The sequence below is a fragment of the Lytechinus variegatus genome, chromosome 2, assembly GCF_018143015.1.
Source record: "Lytechinus variegatus isolate NC3 chromosome 2, Lvar_3.0, whole genome shotgun sequence".
Taxonomy (NCBI): domain Eukaryota; kingdom Metazoa; phylum Echinodermata; class Echinoidea; order Temnopleuroida; family Toxopneustidae; genus Lytechinus; species Lytechinus variegatus.
Window position 1 is genome coordinate 76,542,676 of NC_054741.1, and position 25,383 is coordinate 76,568,058.

Below are 25,383 nucleotides of genomic sequence, written 5' to 3' on the forward strand. Positions count from 1 at the left end.
TCCCACCCCCCCTTCCTGGTGGCACCACCCAAGGGGCCTGTTGCATAAAACTTTTTACCTGAGAAAACTCTGGAAAAAACCAAAAACTAAGGTTAGTCTGATTTCTGCCATTGACTTTAACACAGGGCAAAAACTCCGGTTAAAAGAACCTGAGTTTCCTCAGGTAAAAAGTTTTATGCAACAGGCCCCAGATGTGTAGCCCTTATAAATGAGGCATAATAATGGCTAATTGGTGCTCTTCATGATGTAAAAGTTACATATATAATAGAACATAAAGAGAAAGGATTGTATAAAATAAATTATTGTGTGTCTGTGTGTGTGTGGGGGGGGGTGGGGATAGATAATGAAAGAGAGTAGTTGTGGGAGATCGAGGGGGGGAGCAAGAAAATGAGAATGGGGGCGAGATGGCATTAAAATTGATGAGAAAAAAAATCAGAGGAAGGAGAGAGAAAGGAAGAGAAAGAATGATTTTGGTGGGAGGGGGGGGGGGGGCTTATGTTGATTCCCTTCTTATTTTGGTAAGAAATAATCAGGTATTGCTTATCATTATTGTGAATATATAAGGTATACATGTACAGCCCCCAAAATCTAAAGGCAGACCCTATAATGGATCAGATACATAAAAAGCACGCTCGCAAGCAATTGCTCATTTAAAGCATAAATATCTAAATGATTTGTGCCTTTAAACCCAAGTAATAAAAAAAAAATGTTATTCCACAGTATAGTTCGGAAGATTTGTTTTAATGCAGCTAGTAAAAAATGACAGCTATATGCCCCCCCCCCTTCTGGGACGCACGCACAGTATAGTATTTTGATCCTCGCGACCTTGTAGTACCTCGACGTTTTTACTTACGGCCGGCGCGGCGATATTCAGTGATTGCATAATCGGCAAGTTAAATCTCAAGTCAAGAATGAATGATGGCTGGTGCCAGTGGTGGATTTCACGCCGCAAAGCGTTGTGTCCTTCTCAGTAGGAATTCATTGCTTAGAAGTAAATGTCATCAAAGATTAAGAGTACTTGAACGATGGCTAAGCTGCAGCTCTTATTCATTAGGTAAGGCATCTATTATTATCATTATTCAATAGTAAACTTGCGATGTATCTTGTCGAAGGGGACAAATCTTCACTCCAGTCCCACATGAGTGTAGTTTTGTTGGTGTCTGGGCTCTGTGTAGCCAGGGGCGTTGTGGGGAGTGAAAGTTATATACTGTATGGTTGGAACTACCCCTTATCGACCACCTAATATTCTAAGCATCATATCTGCGAAAATATTCACCAATTTTACCCAGTTTTCGTCTCATTTGTGCAGAAAATTGAGCAGATCAGATTTCCATGTTTTGCTCGACGACTCCGATTCAATTCGCGTATATATCGACGAACAAGGAATGCGACGATTTTACATTTGCTCATTTGCAGCCGTATTTTGAAACCGACCACTAGCGATACACTAAGTTTACGGTCGATTCCTGTCGCGGTGGCGAAATATTTTTACTCTTTCAAATCAGTTACATGACGTCAACATGCTAAATGATCGCCTCACTACTTCCACTGTGAGCTCCGGCGCATGATTCGACGATTGACGACGGATATTTGTTCTAAAGCCGTTTCCTATCGGATTTCTTGGTTTTTCAGCGGGGATTGGGTTTAGTCAATACAATTTTGATTAATTCTACTACATTTCTACTTTTTGTTGCTTCTTTTTTTCTTGTGAAATCGATTTTTACCGTTTCTATGGACACTGCGCCTACTCTCCCGCGCGTATCGTTTGTAATACGCAATAATTTTAACGCGCGCAATGTGGTCGGTTTCAAAAGAGGTGGTCGATATGTGGTAGTCTCACCATACGTAGCTCACTCCCACTAACGCCAGGAATCACCGTACATGCCTTTGCGTATCGGACAGGATTACCCTGGTGAACCATAGACCTAAATCACCAATTTTAGTTATAGTTTTTCGCCCAAAGTTATGTACATGGGCAAGTTTTATGTTTACCCCCATTTGATTGTATTTTTTCAATTTTTCATTAAATAAATAGTCGTAAAATTGAAAGAAATTAAGAGCAATAGCGTTCACTTACCCCCGTCTGTTGACGAAGCCATTTTGATTTCTTTTGTTATGATACCTGTTACGATATCAGTATGGATATCTAAGCACTCCATACACCTCCCGCAACATGGATACCATGCCTGTTGATTGACCTGCCTAGCTGGCCTGTATAATAAACCTGTATATACGTTCATACCAAAGTCTCCACCAGAGTCCTTTGTATTGGATCATGGTGGCAGCGGAAACCAGTGATCGCTTTTGAAATGACAAGGATCAAGTAACCAGCTACTGTAGTGTTGGGAAGTAAACTGCATGTCTTTTTACCGAAATTCGCATGCTTCATAACCTACTTACTAACCCAACGGGTGCCCGCTCGCCCCGGCTATCGCATCGCTACTGTACCGTACTGTGCATACCCAATGCACTGTCACAGCAAATCACACAGTGTTGTGAGAAGGAGCGAGATGCTAACGGTAACTGTAAACAATCAAATATAGCCTGAATAAGTTATAACTGTGTTCAATCACTGGCACAGAGGTCTGCATCATAAGATCAACATACACTAAAAGTTGATAAAACCTAAATTACTTAATTTTCTGGACTGGAGTGTGAACAATGAATTAATATTTTCCTAATATTAATTGTAAATCTGGAGTGTGAGAAGTGAGTGGGAGTGACCAGCATTTTCACTGCATGAAACACCTAATGACATTCACACAGGGCTGTGAGTGCATTACAGGTATCATCACCAGTCGACCTGTGACTGTAAGGAGCGTTCACACGTGGATATAAACAGACATTAATATCTACACTCATTCATTTAAATACCTAATACGTACAGCGAATATACACAATGAGTAGTGGAAAATATCCAGAAATGAACTGGGAGGCAACAGACCTACCAGAAGAGTTCCAGCTTTTCAGACAAAGAATGGAGCTGATTCTAGCAGACCAAGACATAACTGATCAGAGAAAAGTGGCTATAAAAATCAAGATTGCGATAGGCAATGAAGGCTTGCGTCGAATCAATGCATCGGGGCTATCAGAGACCGATAAAGAAAAACCGCAAGAGCTATGGAGACTATTAGAGGCACAGTTAAAGGTCAATATCAATTTTCGCATACACCGCTTAGAGCTAATGCGGTACAGGCAGAAACCAGATGAAACGATCGATGAATTCGTTACCAGGTGTAGGGACAAAGCCAAAAATTGCGATTTCGAGGAAGCTGAGTTAAATGAGCGAATCATGGAGCTAGTGATTGCGTCAACTCCAAGTCTCGAATTCCAAAAGTCATTGCTAGATCAACCGAAAGGTTACAAGGTCGAACAAATTTTGGTAGAAGGTCGTAAATACGAGGCAGTTGCTGCGAGCCGACAATGTCTTGAGACACTAGACCCTAAACAGAATATCGATTCGTTCAAGCGTAACCAGGGACGAAAAGCATGTGGTAACTGCGGACGTTTCCACAAACCTCGTCAGTGCCCTGCGTATGACGATGAGTGCCGTGCCTGTGGCACCAAGGGCCATTGGGCCAAATTCTGTCGTAAATCGAAAAATGATCGTAGTCGTAAACAGAATCGTAGATCAGATGACCAAAGATCAGACACGCTATCTGATGACCAGAAACCAAGACAAAACAAATCACGATCAAGGTCGAAAAGTCGAAAGAGTAAACCAATAAGCGAAATGGACATAACACATGATACTACCACAGATCATGATCATTATCAATCTTCAGACAGTCCATTCAACGTAGCACAATTCGACACCATACACACTAATGGACCACACACAGTTGTAAATCCAGAAGGTACTGTAGCATTTGCTAACATTGACATAATATGCCCACAGAGAGTAGGTCAACATAAGCTTTACCTAAAAGTGGACTCGGGGGCAAGTGCTAACACTATCACAGTACATACCGCCAAAGCAATATATGGTCCAAAGTGGGAATCAGTAGTGAAACAAACAACAATAAAACTTGTAGCTTACGGAGAGACACAAATTCCATGTAAGGGTACACTAGACATAAAGTGTAGATACAAGAGTACAAAATGGTCAACACATACATTCTATGTAGCAGATGTCAAGGGTCCAGCGATCCTAGGGTTGTTAGGTTGCACTGACCTTGGAATTATCACAATTCACTCAATGCACAACGAAACACCTACAACCAATCCTAAACCTAAACAAACACCTATCACAAGTGTAAGGGATCTCAAACAAGCATATCCGAATCAGTTTGACGCTATTGGTAGTTTCCGAGGGAAGGCAATGCTTCATGTCAAGGATGATGCTAAACCTACCATAGACGCACCCCGCAAGTGCAGCGTACACTTGAAAGACAAAATCAAGGCGGAACTGGACAATATGGAGCAGCAAGGAGTCATCAGAAAAATTGAGTACCACACCGATTGGTGCAGCTCCATGACCACTGTTGTGAAGAAAGATGGATCCATCAGGATTTGTCTTGACCCCAGGAGGTTAAATGATGCCTTGAAGAGATGCCCACACAAGGTACCAACCTTGGAAGAGGTCCAACCTGTCTTCGCAGGAGCTCAGTACTTCTCTAAGTTAGACGCGAAGGCTGGTTACTGGTCGGTTCACCTAGCAGAGGAGTGCCAGGATCTCACCACATTCCGTACACCATTTGGAAGGTACTGCTTCCAAAGACTACCATTTGGGTTATGTACTAGTCAGGATATCTTCCAGCAGCATATGGATAGGATTGTCCAAAATGTGCCAGGCTGCATATGCATCGCAGATGACATAGCGATCATAGGAAGAACGGAGGAGGAACACGATAGGAATCTCTACTTACTCATGGAGACAGCAAAGCAAGAAGGCTTAGTGTTCAACAGCTCCAAATGTACTATCAAGAAGGAAGCCATCAACTTCTTTGGTTCCAAGTACACTAGATCAGGTATCTACCCAGATCCGAGCAAGGTGGAAGCTATCACCTCGATGCCATCACCCAAGGACAAAGAAGATGTTCAGAGATGCCTAGGATTATTCACATACCTAGCAGCATACATTCCTAACTTCTCAGAGAAGTCAGCGCCACTTCGAGAACTTCTACACAAGGAAGTACCATTCATCTGGGACGATGATCATGAACATTCCTTGAACAGCCTGAAAAGTGCAGTATCATCAGGTGCATGTCTACAATTCTATGACCCAAAGAAAGAGACAACTCTTGAGGTAGATGCATCGATGAAAGGGCTAGGAGCATGCCTGCTCCAGCAAGGCAAACCAGTTGCATTTGCATCCAAAAGTCTTTCCACTGCACAGTCCAACTATTCCAACATAGAGAGGGAAACCTTAGCCCTAGTGTTTGGTATCAACCGCTTCCATACATATCTGTTCGGGAAGGAATTCACCGTCATAACAGATCACAGACCATTGGAGATGATATGGAAGAAACCTCTTAGAAGTGCACCACCACGTCTACAGAGATTGCTTATCAAAGTCCAAGGATACCGATGTCAAGTCAAGTATCGACCAGGAAGTATCGACCAGGAAAAGACATGATTCTTTCCGATACCTTGAGCCGACTTCCTAATCCCAAGGAAGCACGCGATGTTCCGCTAGATGTCAGAGTGGAATCCATCTGCTCTGAAGCCGAAGATTCGCACCAGATTGACTTGATATACTTCGGACAACACAAGAGAACAGAGCTTCAGAGAGAAACGGCTAATGATCCTGTTCTCAGATCACTATGGCAAATAGTCACTCAGGGATGGCCTGAGACCATCCAAGAATTGCCGACATCCCTTCGTCAATTTTGGTCTTACAGAGATGAAATTGGAGTATCACACGGAGTACTCTTCAAGGGAAGTCAAGTCATCATACCAAAGACACTAAGGAATGACATCCTTAGACAGCTTCATCTAGGACACATGGGAATCGAAAGGACGAGATGACTTGCTCGTGAGACAGTGTTCTGGCCAAACATCAACAAGGACATTGATCAGTTGATAAAGCAGTGTGAAACATGCCAGAAACACCAAGCAAGACAGCAGAAAGAGCCACTGCATCCCCATGATGTACCACCAGCACCATGGACCAGACTGGGAACCGACTTGTTCATGCTCAATAGACAAGAGTATCTTCTCGTTACTGATTACTATTCCAAGTATCCGATCATTGCTAAGCTAACCGATACATCCAGTGCAGCTATAGCAAGACAGATGACGGGAATCTTCAGTCTGTTCGGTCCACCAGAAGAGATTGTGTCCGACAACGGTCCACAATTTGTCGGGAAACCATTCCAAGACATGTGCAAGAAGTGGAATATCAAGCACATCACTTCTTCACCGCACTATCCAAGATCCAACGGATTAGCTGAGAGAATGGTTCGTACAATCAAGAATCTGTTGACGAAGTGTTCTCAAACTAGCCAAGACAGTCAACTAGCCATGATGCACCTGAGAGCAACACCAGTTGACAATAACTTGAGATCACCAGCAGAGATGTTGTTTGGAAGACCCATCCGAACCACATTGCCAAGTCACTATCTTTCGAGAGATTCTGCTGCTACCGAGTTTCTCTTGAATAGGCAATACAAAATGAAGGAAGTGCATGATCGACATGCAAGTTCTGATCTGCCACCACTGCATGTAGGACAGCCAGTGAGAGTTCTGCATCCAAGAGACAACACTTGGATACCAGCCAAAGTATCCAAAATCTGTGAAGAACCTCGATCCTACGAAGTTTCAACGCCGAATGGAGGAATCTTGAGGAGAAATAGATCTCACTTGAGGGAAATTCCATCCACCAACCCAACTCCGAAGCGTGTGAGGTTCGACGAAGAAAACCACTCCACAGAAACTCAACCAGAGGAAGACAACGTCCAACGAACACCAATGTCCAACTCCAACTCTAATCAATCTCAACAGACACACTCACAAACTACGAGGTCTGGACGCACTATTCGCAAACCAGAGAGATTCATGTTTGAAGATTGAACATTATGAACACTCTAAACTCTCAAACAAAGAAGAGAAAGAGAAGAAAGAAGACAACACTGAAGACATTAGTGTAGTTTTAAGTTTATTATATGCATGTATAAACATTGTACATTATTTTTGGTATGTCAAGATAGTGTTCACGAAATTATCAAAAAGACACTATAACCAAAACTTATTGTTTGGAAATATTGATTTCAGGATCAATCCGGTTATCCAAATTATTTTCAGTTTTGCACAAGATTGAAGTTATGTAAAATTGAAGATGCATACAGTTTATCACAAATTGGTATTATTCTCACAAACCAAACAATTTCTATATTATATCTGATAAATCATAACCAAGCCAAATTACCAAAATTTGCAGACTACCAAAAGTATTGTTTGAAAACAATATCATTGAAAATTGAAATTCTCAATCTTATCAGAAGAAGGGGGATGTTACGATATCAGTATGGATATCTAAGCACTCCATACACCTCCCGCAACATGGATACCATGCCTGTTGATTGACCTGCCTAGCTGGCCTGTATAATAAACCTGTATATACGTTCATACCAAAGTCTCCACCAGAGTCCTTTGTATTGGATCAATACCTAGATACACACGCGTGCAGAGCTGCAACTTAGATTTAAAAAATACTTGCATTTGTCAATAAAAATCACGATTTGTAAAACATTTGTTTCGGTTGAAAAATATCATGAAATAATTTATATGATATTTATCGATAAAAAAAAATATTTTGCGATTCCTGATATCTATCGGCAGATGCAAATATTTTTTTAATTCAAGTTGGCAGTCAAACCGCCAACCTGGATTAAAAAAATATTTGCATCTGCCGATAGATATCAGGAATCGCAAAATATTTTTTTTTATCGATAAATATCATATAAATTATTTCATGATATTTTTCAACCGAAACAAATATTTTACAAATCGTGATTTTTATTGACAAATGCAAGTATTTTTTAAATCTAAGTTGCAGCTCTGCACGCGTGTGTATCTAGGTATCATAACAAAAGAAATCAAAATGGCTTCGTCAACAGACGGGGGTAAGTGAACGCTATTGCTCTTAATTTCTTTCAATTTTACGACTATTTATTTAATGAAAAATAAAAAAAATACAATCAAATGGGGGTAAACATAAAACTTGCCCATGTACATAACTTTGGGCGAAAAACTATAACTAAAATTGGTGATTTAGGTCTATGGTTCACCAGGGTAATCCTGTCCGATACGCAAAGGCATGTACGGTGATTCCTGGCGTTAGTGGGAGTGAGCTACGTACAGTATATAACTTTCACTCCCCACAACGCCCCTGGCTAGCTCTGTGTTGGTCGGCTTTAGTAATTTTATTTTTCTGACTAGATAAACCAATGTCAATGGAAAATCACACACGCCCATTCCTTCACAAAAATTTGATTGAATGAAGCCATATTTTGGTATTCCAGTAATTCCATATATCCATCTTAATTAAGTTAAATGTTCTAGAGCTAGAACTTTAGAAGAATCTTTGGGCTGATGGGCAACATTTTAAACCTTCAGTTCACATCTTCAAATATTTAAAAATAAATTTCCTCCATCCCTCTTCCACACCTTAATTCTCCCTCCCACTCTGGCTTGAATCAGGCTTGGTCGCTTCTTCACCCCCCTTCCCGCATTGTCTCAGTCTAAACTCTCACCAAAGGTTGACAGAGTATAGTCGTACGGTACTTGGAGAGTATACTGTAGTCGCAATTGGGATTATATATTATTCAATATATTAATTGACCAGGATTATCATTTTTGCAGGTTCATCTTACGATTATGATCTAGCAGTTATTGGTGGAGGATCTGGTGGCTTAGCATGTGCAAAAGAGGGTATGAGTGGTATAACAGTTTTCTTATCCAATAGGTCTATTAAATTTTAAGTACTATCCCTATATACTACTTCTTCCTCCTTTCACTCTAATTCCTCTTTTTCATCTTCCTCCTCCCCTCTTCTTTTTATTCTTTCCCCCTCCTCCTCCTTCTTCTTCTTCTACTTCTTCTTCTTCTTCTTCTTCTTCTCCTCTTCTTCATATTCTTCTTCTCCTCCTCCTTCCTCTTCTTTCTCTTCTTCCTCTTCTTCCTCCTCCTCTTCTTCCTGCTCCTATGTTCAATAAAATGATTTCCTTTCTTTGTTTCTACAGTAAAAGAAACAGTGTGTTGTTTGACTTGTGAAAAAGTAAACCGGTTTCACCCCCAACAACATAATAAAATAATGAATTCTTGCCCCCCCCAAAAAAGAGAAAAATCATAGTAAAAAAATAGAAGAAAAGCCAACCACCCCCCCCCAAAAAAAAATAAACTCAACTCACAAAGAAAAAACTCCCCACCAAGAATTGATATTCATTACTTAAGCCAATTTGCAGTTAGCTTAATGATCAACTTTTCTCAGATGACAATTCTTATTAGCGGTAGCAAGAGCACTAATACTTTCTAATAGAGATTTTTCATGAGCTTTCTTGATATGGCATCCTGAAGAAGTCTAACCAGGTCACTAGATGTTGGTAATCAAGTTTGAAAATTGTTGTTTTGTCCACTTTTGGCACATGGTGCAGTGAATTTGAAATCCATGTTGATGGTTTATCTTGAATGACATTTTACTGCTCGTGTAAAAAAGTCTATACCCATGCTGCAGAGTTTTCTGACCCAAGATATCAATAAAAATAACTGACATTTTGTTTCTATTCCCACCTTTTGTTTACAGCTGCTGGTTTTGATAAAAAGGTAATTGTCCTAGACTATGTAGACCCTTCACCTCAAGGTGAGTGTTTTTAGATGAATGCTTTCTTTTACTTGAATGCTTTCACATAAATTGTTTAAATGTTCAATTTTAGATGCAGGAACTATATATCATGATATATGAAATTGTTTTGACATGGATACTGTACTTCTATTGACCAGTTCTTGTTTACTTGCAGGGAGTCCTACCTACAAGCTCTTGCTTTGTCATGGATTCTTAATCATTATTACTGTGTATTAATGTTTTATTATACCTATCAGTATTGTTATTTACACTGAAGTATGCTTTTTTTAAAGATTGAACAAAATGTCCAAGGGATAACTTATCATAGCACATATACAAGCATATTACTAGGCATGTTTAAATATGTATTCTATTCTTCTCCATTGTTAATCATATTACTGTAGTCTAAATGTGTTGTTTCCATGCCAGGAACAAAATGGGGCCTTGGAGGAACTTGTGTAAATGTTGGCTGCATTCCAAAGAAATTACTTCACCATGCTTCACTTCTAAGAGAGTCTATGCATGATGCTAAACATTATGGATGGCAAGTTCCAGATGAAGTTCATTTATCATGGTAAGTTTCTTCATTTAATAATGGATTTGATTTTGTTAATTACAAATTTTGCTAAAGAGGCATGATGTAATGCCAACATTCGGGCTAAAATTTTCCAAAGCAGAGTAACCCACAGAGCCTTGTGCCAAAGATAAACAAAGCTAGGGTGTAATTGCAATGGAAAATGTGAATCTTATCAAAATCAATTTAAATTACAATGGGTGGTCCACGATCAGCCATATTCAGGCCACCCCCACTCCATCCCCCTTCCTCTGCCTCATGGCTTCCTCACTATGGATTGTGATTACCTGCAGCTACAAGGGGCCCGAACCTCCAATCTATATGCCTTTGTAAGTGGTAAAATCATTCATGATAAGAGGTCTATTGGATGTAGACAATGGTACAGTATCTAAGGGAGTTTATCCTTGTAAATGTGTTGGTCAATCTTTTGTATAAAGTCAGAATGAAACAAAATCTAGTTCTCACAGTTTCAGAACCTGGGATCTATAGGATACATTTAACTTAACCCTCCAAATAGCTTTAAAGTTACAGTATCTGGGGAAAATCCTTTAAATTACATTTTAAGCAACTGAAATAATCAACACTGTTCATGTTGCAACATGAAGGAGAATCTCTCTATACATTGCAAATTTTCTACCTTTAAATCACTTTCTGGTACTTTGGTTCTATTTATGCCACTCTTAGATCTACTTGACAACTTGGTTAAAGTAAGGAGATGACAAAAATCTTCTGTCACATCCCTCTTTGATCATCCATCTGGTTGGCGATCAGAGGGAAAGGGAGAGATTGAATAAAAAAAAAGAAGCAATACATGCATGCATGACTAATGAATGGATGTTTTAGATAACATTTTTTCTAAAGCAACCATGTTGAATTGACAGACTTTGTACCAATACTACATTCAATTGTTTTTATATTAATTAACAATTTGCCCTCATATTTATTCATCTTCACTGTTCAGGTCTACTCTAATAGGTGGTATACAAGGTCATGTGAAGTCACTGAATTGGGGTCACAGAGTTCAACTCAAAGACAAGTAAGATGATTAAAGTATTTTCTGATTTTATATTAAAAAAAAAATATTCCATTTTATATATGTGTTTTCACTTTTGTTGCAGAGGGAAGCATAATCAATTAAATACCATTATCAGGACTTGTTAATTTCAAGAATCAATTATGCAGTAAGATTTGACATTAATTTATCATTTTCAGTGAATATATAGAACATCTTTCCAATTCATGAATTGATATGAAAAATACACGATTTGTTCAGGGGCCTGTTTAAATTAAAAACAAGTTCAAAGTGTGTACATCAAATTCATTCTGCATCAGGCTCAATGATTTTTTTTCATTGATCTAAAATTTCGATATACATAAAAGATGGGGCAGTTCATTGGCTATATACAAGTAAATAGTAATTGTTGATAATAAGTGCTCTGAGTTGTCATGCTCCTGTGAAAGTGCTCTATGTATGTATAGCAGTCTGCTTTTTTTAAGCAGATATATTATTTTTATTATATTAAATTTTGAAGCTTACAATGTAGTTAGTTAGACCGAGTCAGTGTTCAATTTGAATTTGAACAACAACAACTTCCACATCTGGTTTTATTTAAATACGTCTGATTAATATTCTAGATACTCTAGTACTTTTAATCCATTTTCTGTACATTAGGTAGGGGGGGGGGGGAATTCAATGCAAGTTTTTAAGCATGCTCCCCTCCTTATATTCCAACTATTTTCTCAATCTTTTCTTCATTATGTACATAAACTTTGTTGATCCATGTATCCTTTCAAGAAATGTCTTGTTTTTCTAATGCTGCATTTGATAAAAATCACAAGTAATGGGATTTTTGTATTGTGTCTGCATTTGATCTCCCAGGAATGTTGAATATGTGAATGGAAAAGGTTCTTTCATTGATGAACACACAGTGAAGGTCAAGATGAAAGATGGAAAAGAGGTAGGTTACCAGTCTTCTTAAATCTGGTTTTCTTCCATTGAATAGAAAAGAATAACTCTTCTGCATGAAGAAGAAGGGGATGAATAATGATAAGAATAAAGAAAAAACAGCCATGAAACAGTTATCATATAGTATCTATAAATAAAAAAAATATCTGATGTAAGAATGATAATATTGAGATCATTCTTGGATGCCGAGTTTGACTTTTTGTACATGTGAGATTCAAGAAACAAGTCTTATTTTTTTAATATCAGACTTTTAAAGGTTTACATGTACATGTAAATAATGGCAAATAGAAACAACATACCATTAGCTGTTTATCATATTCAAGAAGTACCACCAAAATTGCATGACTTGTGATTGAGAAGTTAGTTTGCAAAGTGATAATTTACATGACATTAGTGTAACTTGCTTTAGTTCTTTGGATGTTTCTTTTTTTAATTGAACCAGACCCAATTCTCAGCAGCAAACATAGTCCTTGCAACTGGAGGGAGACCCAAATACCCAGACAAGGTGAAATAAATTTTTCTTTTTAAATCAACTTTTATTGAAGCATCATTTCATTGTATTGTTTGCATGATATTTTTCATCACCTGATATGAATATGACATCGGCTGACCTTAGTGGTATTTTGGATGTATTGCATTCAATTTTCAAATATTGTATGGATATGCAATATTCATACAACTGAATACACTAGGCATGATGTGCTACAATAAGAACATTGAATATCATTGAGGGCCAAGTTATGTCAGAATTTTTCTTTCTGTGGTCTGTCTAATAGTTAGATGATTGGACTCGTGATCGTAAGGTTGGGAGTTCGAACCCCTGTTGTGCCATTGTCTCCTCTTTGATATAAAGATCAGAGAATAATTTCTGACATGCCATTGCATGCGTCAAATTGAACACTGAACAGGAGTGCATTATTCAATTGATATTGCTCAGAAATTCTTCATATATGTAGGTCAATTGTAGATGGGGAAATGCAACAAATCGAACAAACAAATCTTCCAGACACTCAATGAAAGAAATGGATTGATTTTATTCTCTCTGGAACAAGGTTAATAATACTTTGTATTTGATTTCCAAGGTACCTGGTGCAGTGGAGTATGGCATTACTAGTGATGACATTTTTTCTCATAAAACTCCCCCAGGAAGGAGGTAAGATGGCAATTAATAAGAATATAATTTCTTTTTAATGTAATCTAGCTCATTAAAAAGAAAAAAAAAAATCTAGAATGGTTTATACCCCCTTTGATTTTGGGGTGGGTGGGGTCAGTGTTTCATTGGTAAACATGCATGATTTTTGTTTTCATTTGATTTGTATCAATTATTTCTGATACTATATGTTAATGCATCAAGGGGGTGTGGTCTTTATAACTATTTTTTATATCAAGAAATGGGGACTTCTGACCCCAAATTAAAAAAACATGGAGCATATTCCTTGTAGATTTGCTGTTAATTATAATTAAGTATGATAACAACTGCTTCAATTAACAGCTAAACCAATATTTCAAAACTTTAATTTGTACATGTATGCGCTCACCAGACTTTAATACCCACATTGTATTACTACATTAGTCATTTCTTTGTGAGCGAAAAACAATCTCAAATGTGCATTTAAAAAATGGCTTGAAATGTGAAAAAGGTGCCAAACTCATTTCCCCTTGTGTTGTACGCTTTGATTTACTTGGGAATTTATTGGTTGGTTTACTAAGTGACACATCCATTTGAGCAATTTAATGTTCCAATGATTCACTCACCAATTAGGTTACCAGTCGTGACCTGTATCACAAGGCTTTGTGTGGTATGACAGAATTTGGCTTATGGCTTATGAATTCCATACATTGATACATGTATAAATTTAGATCACATTCTGCTACTAGTATTATATATTAAACAAATTGATTTTTTTTGTTCATCTTTTATTTCAGTTTGGTGATTGGTGGAAGCTGTATCCTTTGAAAATCTGTAGACTTTGAAAATTGTAATGAGAGAGAGGGAGATTGAGAGATAGATAAAGGGAGGCGAGAGAAAGGAAGAAAGGAAAACTATAAGGAAGGAAGGAAGGGTGAAAGAAACAGATTAATGTAATGAATACTATCTGTTAGTTCTTAACAGTTTTTCTGATCACAAAATATTATGGAAATGCTACTGAAACTGCCATTCTGAAGTCCCTTTCACAATTGATGGTGCGACTGCTTACAACCTTTGCGATTACGTGGAAGATATATTGTGACCAAATGATCGCAAATGATCACAAGAGCGATTGTGAAAGCCCCTTTAAGTATGTTCCTTGACCATTGGTGACTGATCAGATGTTGCTTTAGAGTGTGCTGGTTTCCTCCATGGTCTTGGCTTCCCTACGACAGTAATGGTACGGTCCATCTGCCTCCGGGGATTTGATCAGGTAATTTAAGTGCATTGTGAAGGTATTCAAGATCTGCATCCAGTTGACTTTCATTAGCTCTATATTTTGAGACTGACGGGTTATCAGTGTAAAAAGGATAAAACAGCGGAGCATGTTTCTTTAGCTGGAGGGTGAGAGTGGTAAAATTTTGCTCTGAGTTGGTTGATGTATTATCATTTGTTTAAGATTGAGATAGGATTATGTTTGTCAAATTTGCAATTTGTGTGGAAGTGCCATGTATGTCTGGTATAAACCCTTTATCTCTATAATACACATTTTTGGTCATAATAATAGTTAAAAGACCCTTTTTTCTCTCTTTCTTCGGTATTCAGCAAATGTCCAGGCTTGTAACTGACCACATGGAAGCTAGTGGAATCCAGTTCCTATGGCAACAGGTCCCAGAGAACATAGTGAAAAATCAAGATAGCAGCTTGAATGTCAAGTGGAGGTCAGGTCAAGGCCAGGAAGGTCAAGGAGAATTTGACACTGTCATGTTTGCTGTTGGTGAGTGTTTACCATTTAAGATTCTGTGGTACTACCCAGCCTGTCAATTTCCTAGGGAGAAGCAATGGATTAGATAATGATTTGTTTTCATATTTCATAAGACAGGTGAGTATGCCTATTCAATCTCTAAGGACCACATACATCTATACACACAATTTGACTATAGAGAGTAGATAATGTATACTTTGCATATTTTCATATTATCCAAGTTATACAAGGTCAGCATTGGCAGAATTATATGTAGTAGTATAAATACATCCTATATATTATTTAGACAGTAATTTCAATTCTAAGTATTAAAGGAATTGTTGTCTAAATGAGACAATCAAGAATATCCCCACAGACCTTATGCATGTAACCGTACACTTACAGATTCCCTTCCTCCTTATATCCTATCTAACCCAGGGAATTGTAACTGAGAAATCATGACTCAGTTGCATTAATATACTCATAGCAAACCAAGATTTGGAGGGGTAAGCCTTTGTTAACACACAATTGCTTGTCTATTCTATCTTTTATGTGTGCTCTAAGTTTCTGGATATACAATGGAAGCTATATATTTCTTCATATTGATGGATCTATTTCTCACAGGTAGACAACCAGAGACTACACAACTTGGCCTGGACAACACCAGGATTCAGCTTTCTGCAGGAGGAAAGGTCATGGAGTCAGAAGAACAGTCTCCAGTCTCTCATATACATGCTATTGGAGACATTCTTGAGGTAAATTTCTTGATTCAATACATTTTTTTTTGTCTCACCTGCGAAGCAGAGTGAGACTATAGGCGCCGTCAACATCAAATCTTAACCTGAGGTTAAGTTTTTGAAATGACGTCATAACTTAGAAAGTATATGGACCTAGTTAATAAAACTTGGCCATAAGGTTAATCAAGTATTAATGAACATCCTGTAAGAGATTCATGTCACATGACCAAGGTCAAAGGTCATTTAGGGTCAATGAACTTAGACCATGTTGGAGGAATCAACATCGAAATCTTAACCTGAGGTTAAGTTTTTGAAATGTCATCATAACTTAGAAAATATATGGACCTAGTTCATGTAACTTGGACATAAGGTTAATCAAGTATCACTGAACATCCTGCATGAGTTTCACGTCACATGAACAAAGTCAAAGGTCATTTAGGGTCAATGAACTTTGGCCGAATTGGGGATATCTGTTGAATTGCCATCATAACTTTGAAAGTTTATGGATCTGATTCATGAAACTTGGACATAATAGTAATCAGGCATCACTGAACATTTTGTGCAAGTTTCAGGTCTCATGATTAAGGTCAAAGGCCATTTAGGGTCAATGAACTTTGGCCGAATCGGGGGTATCTGTTGAATTACCATCATAACTTTGAAAGTTTATTGGTCTAGTTCATTAAACTTGGACATACGAGTAATCAAGAATCACTGCACATCCTGTGCTCATTTCAGGTCACATGACAAAGGTCATTTAGGGTCAATGAACTTTGGCCGAATTGGGGATATCTGTTGAATTCCCATCATAACTTTTGAAAGTTTATGGATCTGATTCATGAAACTTAAAAATAATAGTAATCAAGCATCACTGAACATTTTGTGCAAGTTTCAGGTCTCATGATTAAGGTCAAAGGTCATTTAGGGTCAATGAACTTTGGCCGAATCGGGGGTATCTGTTGAATTACCATCATAACTTTGAAAGTTTATTGGTCTAATTCATGAAACTTGTACATAAGAGTAATCAAGTATCACTGAACATCCTGTGCGAGTTTCAGGTCACATGATCAAGGTCAAAGGTCATGTAAGGTCAATGAACTTTGGCCATGTTGGGTTTTTTTGTTGAATAACCATCATATCTCTGTAAGTTTATTGGTCTAGTTCATAAAAAGTGGACATAAGAGTAACCATGTATCACTGAACATCTTGTGCGAGTTAGAGTAGTATTCAAAGTCAGCACTGCTGCTATATTGAACCGCGTGATGCAGGTGAGACGGCCAGAGGCATTCCACTTGTTTAAATATACGCCGTCCTACAGGACGTATTATGGTATCACGCTTGGTGTCCATCCGTCTGTTCCTTATAAACGCAATAACTTCAGTTTAACTTAACCTAAGCTCATATGATTTGGTGTGTATGAGACCAGCATGGATTCCAGGAAGGTACAAAGGTCAAGGTCACAGTGTCATGTTTTCAACTTACCCTTCTGCAGTCCTTTTAAATGCGATAACTTCAGTTTAACTTATTCTAGGCTCACATAATTTGGTGTGTATAATACTAGTATGGCTCCCAGGAAGCCTAGTGATTTTGAGGTCCAAAGGTCAAGGTCGCAGTGATATTTTATCTTCCCCTTCTGAAGTCATTGTAAACGTGATAACTTCAGTTTAACTTAACCTAGGCTCATTTAATTTGGTGTGTATGATACTAGTATGGATCCCAGGAAGTCTATTCATTTTGAGGTCAAAATGTCAAAGGTCCAGTTGCCACCTTTCACTTTTCTTGCTTTACCAATAATTCAATTTTCCGCGTAACAGGTGGGCGTATTATGTGCTCGCCCAAGTGGCACTCTTGTTTCTTTTTCTGTTCCAGATTTTTTTCAAATTCCATGCTTACCAGTGTTTTAAACTTCTGTAATTGGTTATTATATCTTTATAGGGTCCTATCTATATCCTATGATTTAAACCTTATGATTTTTTCTTGTGTATAGGTTCGATCAGATCATATAGTTTTCATTCCACAATTCATGTTTTTTGTTGTAGGGTGGAATAGAGCTAACTCCAGTAGCTATCAGAGCTGGAAAGCTTTTAGCACAAAGATTGTTTGGCCAAGGCACTGAACGTATGGACTATGAAAAGGCAAGTACCCCAATTATGTTCCCCAGTTTTCGTTAGGCTTATTTGTTTATCTTCCTAAAATATTAGTTGACCATAATTATTACGCTTTTGAGGTAGAGTAGGTATGTACACATTTAATACACACATAGTATTACATTGCGCAATGGCAACATTACTTGCCTGACTTGGCAATCTAGTGCTTCACTAAAGTAATGTTGTGCCCAGGATAAATATTCCCAACAACCATCCTGTAGGGATCTTGGCAAAACTTTAAATTTATGTGCATCTGCTCTCTCTTTCTATATATAATACCTCTTCTATGAAATTTATTTACCATATGGCATGTATGAAATTATGAATTTTATCTCAGAATTATGACTTTTGAGCTTCTAAATTACTGCTTTTTATATTTAGAGGTTAGCATGCAGCTCTGGTCATGATCTGTTTTTGTTGTTGAAGGACAAACTTGTAGTCAGTGACGATATATATTAGGATATTTAGACAACATTTAAAGTTGTGATGAGGGATTTATCATGAGAGATTTTTGAAAAGGGGTGAGAGGTTTGAGAGGGGGAAGAAGGAAAGGTGAAAGGAGGTGGAACAGAATGGTGGAATATGCAATATGAAATGATGCATTATGAAGTAAAAATGATGTCAAACATAACCATATATTCTAGTAAGATAATAACAACAACAGCAAGAACTATGATGGTAATGATAATGAAAGTGATAATAATGATGAAAAAAATGATGATGATGTCATATTTATCCAGGCTATCCATTTCATTTTTGAAAACTGCCCAACATGATAATGTAATGTGTACAGACCAAATACATTTGAGAGAAATTTTCTTTTCTGAACAAAATGAATGAGAATGTGTATGATAATATGGGATATTTACCATACAGGTAGCCACTACAGTGTTCACTCCATTAGAGTACAGCAGTGTGGGTCTCTCAGAAGAGTTGGCTATAGAACGATATGGTGAAAAACATATAGAAGTAAGTTTTAAGGTTCATTTTCTTTGCTCAGTGTTGTAACTCTATATATATATTCAAAGAGTTAACCTTGATAGCTCATTATTTTGTTTAGATATGGGGGCCTTTTTATAGCATGTATTATGCAATATATTTTCAGGAGATTGTACTAAAAAAATAAAACAATTATTTTGAGCCAGTAATTGAAATAGAAAATAAAGTCATTTTCCACCTGGTTCTGATAAGAAAATTATATTTTTTCTTAGAAGTTTATTTGAAATTTCATAAACAGGGATGGTGTAGTCAAAAGTGTACTTGGAATGCAAAAAATTGTGGGATTTGGTCCCAAATTCTACCTTTCTCCATTCATTTTCAGATTTTCCTTGTTTTTGTATTAATATCTCTACCTGTACCTGCCTATCTGTCAAATATTGCCCTTTGTCTATAAAACAATATGAGTTGCCCTTCTAACCCCAGTGCATATTGATTTAGACCTGTACCTCAATATAAACCACTTCTGTTTTTGTCACAGTTATTTTTCCATTACAATGTACTAATTACAAGTCTATTTGCATCTTCTTTGCTTTAGGTTTATCATGCCTTTTATAAACCACTTGAGTATGCAGTATCAAATAGGTCAGCTGAACAGTGCTATATTAAGGTGAGTGTTCCCCATATCATGGACAATACAATATTTAGCAGTGTGTTTGTTCCATTGCTCTCAATCACTCTGCTTTTGCTCCAATAGGAACTTTGCTATTTTCGTAGTAACTCATGAAATTCTTTCATTTGATTGGCTGTTGAGCAACATGACATTCATAACAGCCAAAAAGCCAGTATTCCATTAAGGATTTTTACATTAGCAAAGTAAGAACTTAGGAATCAAGAAGACTCTAATGGATAAACAATTGTGTGATTACGAGTTTGTTCAATTCATTAACTATGGGCAACTACATATTGTAGGTCACATTTGAAGGCAACTTTTGTCTTATAGTGTCTATAATGGCAAGTAAAACCTGTGAAAATGAATCACATGTAGCTCTTTTTTTGTATGGAGTAGTCTCAGAGTTCTTTACTGCCATTTATTAAGCTTTAGTATGAGATCTAACACCTGAAACCATTTATTATTATTTTTTATAAGGCTGTTTGTCAAGCAGAAGGTAGTCAGAGAATCATTGGCCTCCACATCACTGGTCCTGGTGCAGGGGAGATTATGCAAGGGTTTGCATTGGCTGTCAAGTAAGTTCATTTTGTGTTTTAATATTCTATTGCAACACGAAACAAATGATAATCTTTTAAGAGTTTGAGAATTATTAAAGTTTAGTTTATTTTCGTCAAATCTTAACCAAAGATTCATCTTTTTCAGCAACCTTGTAATAATGTGTGACATATTGGGAGCCGGCACCTTTGAAAGTTTTCTTACAGATAAATGGCGCTATACAAATACTGTTCATCATCATCATACATTTTGCACCATCATGATGGTAATAATGATGACGATGCTAACAATTGAGCTGATGATCTTGATCAAGATTGTAGTCATGGTGATTGTGGTGGTGAAGATGACGATGATGATGATGAGATGGAGGATGGTGGTGAGGATGCTGGTACAGAGGATGATATTTGTTGGTGGTGATCATGATGATGACAAGTATCATATCAATGGTGATAATGATGGTTGTGATAATGATTTTGATGGTAAATCAATGATTTTTATAATGAATATAATTTCAAATAGAAGTCATTTTAGTAATTGTTCATAACAATAGTAAGCTTGGTTCTCATAATTGCTCAGACATATCGGGTATTATTATGATTGTTATTCTGTGTTTAATCATTGCTAGAATGGGAGCTACATACAATCAGCTGTCTTCCACTGTTGGTATTCATCCCACCTGTGCTGAAGAAGTAGTCAAGCTTCACATCACTAAGAGGTCTGGTCTTGACCCCACGGTCACAGGTTGCTGAGGTTAAAGGTCATTTCCCTATCACACAGCATGTAGGCCATATGTGAGAGTCTAATAAGACAGTTCAAATAATGATGTTAATATGTAGTGATGTGGCTTCTGTGAGCCACAACAAGTTAACTCTTTCAATCCCCCCCAAGAAAATAGATGATGTCCTTCTCTTTGTATGCAAAGAGACATTTTTGGTTTCAAATGGCTTTTTTGTGTGTGTTGATAAGACCTCTCATGTATGGCCCATGCTTGGGGAAATGACAAGCAAATTTTATTCAATGTGATATATGTGATAATGCTGTTATGATGGATCATCCAAAAACCATTCTTTGGTAGGTTGATCTTGATGTGTTGCATTGTCAAAATATTTTTGTATTCTGTCTTGGCCGATATACATGTGTATACATTAATATTGCTTGAATTATCTTATTTTATGTATGTATAATGTAGAGGGCACTGTTACGTGAAGCCTGTTGGCACTGATAAATTTCCATTCTCTGACATTTACTTTAGTAACAGTCAGAAACCAATGATTACAATTGAATCCGGGGATTCTCTGATTCAGTTCTATTCCTTCTTGAAACAGTGCTCTCAAGTGTAATTATTAAAAATCCTATCAAATAATTTTGAAAAGCCCATTTTTAAGTGGAGCGAGGACATTGTTTTTGAAAGAATGTAAGGATTAGGACAAAATATTGACTTGTAATATCTAGTATTTTATACTATAAAATGTGTAATGCAGAAAAATTCAATTCAAAGAAAATCATTTCAGAAAAGTCCCACGTACTTGTTTTATAGAATTACTCAAATGTCTTGATTTTATTCCTTGTACGTCCTCACGTACTTGGACAGAGTCCTAGATGTTGAAATTCCTATTTTTCATTGTGTTTTACTAATTGTCAAGACTTGCTTATATTGATAACTATCATGTAAGAATATTTGATTTCTCCAATCCCTATGTTCAGAGAAGGGGAGGAAAATGGGATGTCATAATTCTGGTTTCAATATATTAATTGTAAAGTACATAGAGAGTTGAAGACCTAGACTAGAACTGAAAGTGGAGTTGACAATTGGATTTTTTATGAGCTACAAAGCATACAATTTTTAACGTTTCTTGCATACCAGTATTCACTGCTTTGCGAGCTGAGTATTTTGATTTAAGAAAAACTCAAATTAGTAGGTTTTTGTCTCACCTGCGAAGCAAAGTGAGACTATAGGCGCCGCTTTTCCGACGGCGGCGGCGTCATCAAATCTTAACCTGAGGTTAAGTTTTTGAAATGTCATCATAACTTAGAAAATATATGGACCTAGTTCATGAAACTTGGACATAAGGTTAATCAAGTATCACTGAACATCCTGCATGAGTTTCACATCACATGACCAAGGTCAAAGGTCATTTAGGGTCAATGAACTTTGGCCGAATGGGGGATATCTGTTGAATTCCCATCATAACTTTGAAAGTTTATGGATCTGATTCATGAAACTTGGACATAATAGTAATCAAGCATCACTGAACATTTTGTGCAAGTTTCAGGTCTCATGATTAAGGTCAAAGGTCATTTAGGGTCAATGAACTTTGGCCGAATCGGGGGTATCTGTTGAATTACCATCATAACTTTGAAAGTTTATTGGTCTAGTTCATTAAACATGGACATTAGAGTAATCAAGTATCACTGAACATCCTGTGCGCGTTTCAGGTCACATGACCAAGGTCAAAGGTCAATGAACTTTGGCCGAATTGGGTGTATCTGTTGAATTACCATCATAACTTTGAAAGTTTATGGATCTGATTCATGAAACTTGTACATAAGAGTAATCAAGTATCACTGAACATCCTGTTTGAGTTTCAGGTCACATGATCAAGGTCAAAGGTCATGTAAGGTCAATGAATTTTGGCCATGTTGGGTTTTTTTGTTGAATAACCATCATATCTCTGTAAGTTTATTGGTCTAGTTCATAAAAAGTGGACAGAAGAGTAACCATGTATCACTGAATCAAAGTCAGCACTGCAGCTATATTGAACCGCGTGACGCAGGTGAGACGGCCAGAGGCATTCCACTTGTTAAAATAGGCTTTAATTTGCCTGAATGGTTATGATTACATAGGATTGTATGTAAAAAGATCAATTATTGTCTTAATTTGCAGTTTATGAATATGTTTCTGCGGGTAACCGCATGTGAGATGTGTGCGAGATACTGTCAATGCAGGCTACCTGTGGGTAGCAAAAAAAATAGTCACCCACAAGTCACTCATAAGGCTTGCATGGAATGATGTCACAGGGCCTTTTGTTTTTGCTTTTATTTGGCCTAAATTGCTATGTCAGGAAACACAGAATTTGAATGCAGGTATAGTTTGAAAGCTGCACCAAATAACTTGAAATTTTTATAAATTTCATAACTTAAGTGATACAGAAAAGTTTATTATTTCTATGAATAAATGTCACTTTTATGATGCGGAGGATATCAAAAGAACAATTGTTTTGCAGGATAAATTTAGCAATTTTACATGAAAATTTCTTTTTGATCAGGTACTGGATCATAATGAAATATCTGGGGGGTGTTTCACAAAGATTTAAGTATAACTTAGTTGCACTTAAATGCCGACGCGTACACGATATGCAATGCACGATCTAATTGATAGATACGCAGTAGTGCACGTCCTCATGACATGGTCTGACCAATGCCGTCACACCTTTCATACCTTTCTTACTCTGTATTTAAGTGCGACTCTAAGTCATTCTTAAATCTTTTTTAAACACCCCCTGGGGCCCGTTGCAGAAAGAGTTGCGTTTAAACGCAAACCAAAAAATCAATCGCAAGTCACAAATGCGCGCTGCTGATTGGTTGAAAATCAAGTTGCGCATGATTTTTAGAGTTGCGATTGATTGCAACTCTTTCTGCAACGGGCCCCTGGTGTTTTTTTCCATTTGATATTTTATGATATGATATTTGTAACTGCTTAGTGTAAAGTCTGTTAATTTGTAAGATAATACCCAAAGAGCCATTTTATTTATTTGTCGAGAGAGGCCGCTTGATATGTTTGATTTGGATATTTTAATGTGCAAAAACAGAGAATTGGCAGTTGAAATGTTAGATGATACTCTATTATAATTCATATTATTTATAAAAAATAATTTTTTATTCATCCAACATGTTCCTTTGTCTGAGCCTTATATTGCTGCTTTTGTGCATCTGTAATTCTGTATCTGTGCGACAGTGTGCATTTGTATTACTTTGTCATCTATTTCTGGTCTTAGATATTGTCAACTCTTCAATTGTTTTTCGCTGATGTGTGTAGGCCTATTTGATTGTATATTTGTCAAGGACACAAATTAACCCCAACGGTCTACTGTTCTATCTTCTTCTTTAATTTAGTAAGTGCAATAAAAGTGGGATTGGAATAGAGGATAATCAACTTTTGTAATTCATGAACTTTTTTTTTCTTGAATTACAATTATGCTTTTGGTGAATCAGTTAGGATTCCTCTATGAAAATAAAAAAAAATGCATTGATTATATAGTTTAATATCTAGCTCATGCATAGATACATTTGTAATAATAATACTAGTTTATATTTTGTAAAGAATTTGCCATAAGTATGTGTATTGCGGTAAGGGGGTCATGATGAGGAATTAAAATTAAGTTTTATACAATGATTGGAAACATTTTTCTTCAGGAATGTGTGATAATGCTAGAAATCTTGAATGAAACTGTTGAAGTGAGACTCACAAATCTATTTTACAAGCACAAAAAGAAATGTTTTAACTACAAAATGAAGGTAATTTTTGGTCCCAAGACATTTGACAAGCAAAAAAAAAAAAACAATGTTCCAACACTACTTCCAACATACATTTCTTCGATTCAACATACCAGGGAATGCTGGGCAGCTGTCTATATACACACATTACCCCTGCTTCCCAGGGCCATGAGCAATTAAGAGAGAGAGAAATATGGAGAGGGAAGGAAGAACCACATCACACTCCTTATCATAGGCCTGGCCCCCGGGGGGGGGGGGGCACTCGACCAAAAAAGTGGTGGGGGTGTGCCGCGGGCGAGACAAAAAACGGGGGCCTTGGAGCGGGCTTATTGTAAAAAGGAGAGTCCTTGGAACGGGCTTTGGAACGACAAATGTTTGTGAAAACGGGGGTCCTTGGAACGGATCGCCAGCGTGTGAGTGCGTATCCCGGGAATTCTAGCACTAAAAGCACTAAATCAAAGTAAAGCTCAAAATACCACGTGAATTCTAGCACTGAGGTAAAGCTCAAAATCAAAGCGATATCTTTCACAACATGAGTGCTAAATTTCTTTTGTCATTTTGTGATATCACTAATTCGAATTAGTGATATCACTAAATCAAATTAGTGATATCACTAATTCGAATTAGTGATATCACTAATTCGAATT

General features: G+C 37.2%; 1 protein-coding gene and 1 long non-coding RNA gene across 3 annotated transcripts; one reads left to right on the forward strand and one right to left on the reverse strand.

Moving 5' to 3' along the window:
* The first annotated feature begins 870 nt into the window (after positions 1 to 870).
* LOC121409083 (thioredoxin reductase 2, mitochondrial-like) lies at positions 871 to 21,727 on the forward strand. 2 transcript variants are annotated; one of them, XM_041600895.1, is made up of 17 exons: positions 873 to 1,054; positions 8,806 to 8,874; positions 9,746 to 9,802; positions 10,214 to 10,358; positions 11,320 to 11,394; positions 12,238 to 12,316; positions 12,767 to 12,829; positions 13,407 to 13,477; positions 14,251 to 14,270; positions 14,635 to 14,726; positions 15,059 to 15,230; positions 15,822 to 15,952; positions 17,971 to 18,066; positions 18,955 to 19,047; positions 19,613 to 19,684; positions 20,165 to 20,262; positions 20,868 to 21,727. In XM_041600895.1, exons 1-17 carry the CDS (start codon positions 916 to 918, stop codon positions 20,989 to 20,991), a joined length of 1,596 nt encoding a protein of 531 aa, XP_041456829.1. In that variant the 5' UTR covers positions 873 to 915; the 3' UTR covers positions 20,992 to 21,727. The 2 variants fall into 2 exon arrangements, with proteins under 2 accessions (XP_041456830.1, XP_041456829.1); XM_041600896.1 differs by lacking the exon at positions 17,971 to 18,066 and having other exon boundaries at positions 871 to 1,054.
* LOC121409084 lies at positions 2,016 to 7,652 on the reverse strand. Its single transcript, XR_005969114.1, has 2 exons — positions 7,611 to 7,652; positions 2,016 to 2,122 (listed from the first exon to the last, which is right to left on the reverse strand). It is a non-coding gene; the product is annotated as an uncharacterized LOC121409084 (long non-coding RNA).
* Positions 21,728 to 25,383: the final 3,656 nt, after the last annotated feature.

Excerpts from the sequence above, each read along its gene's own strand:
- LOC121409083 (XM_041600895.1), top strand. The coding sequence starts at position 916 with ATGATGGCTGGTGCCAGTGGTGGATTTCACGCCGCAAAGCGTTGTGTC. Across the intron at positions 1,055-8,805 it reads CTGCAGCTCTTATTCATTAG|GTTCATCTTACGATTATGAT; the intron begins GTAAGGCATCTA and ends TCATTTTTGCAG. Across the intron at positions 13,478-14,250 it reads AAAACTCCCCCAGGAAGGAG|TTTGGTGATTGGTGGAAGCT; the intron begins GTAAGATGGCAA and ends CTTTTATTTCAG.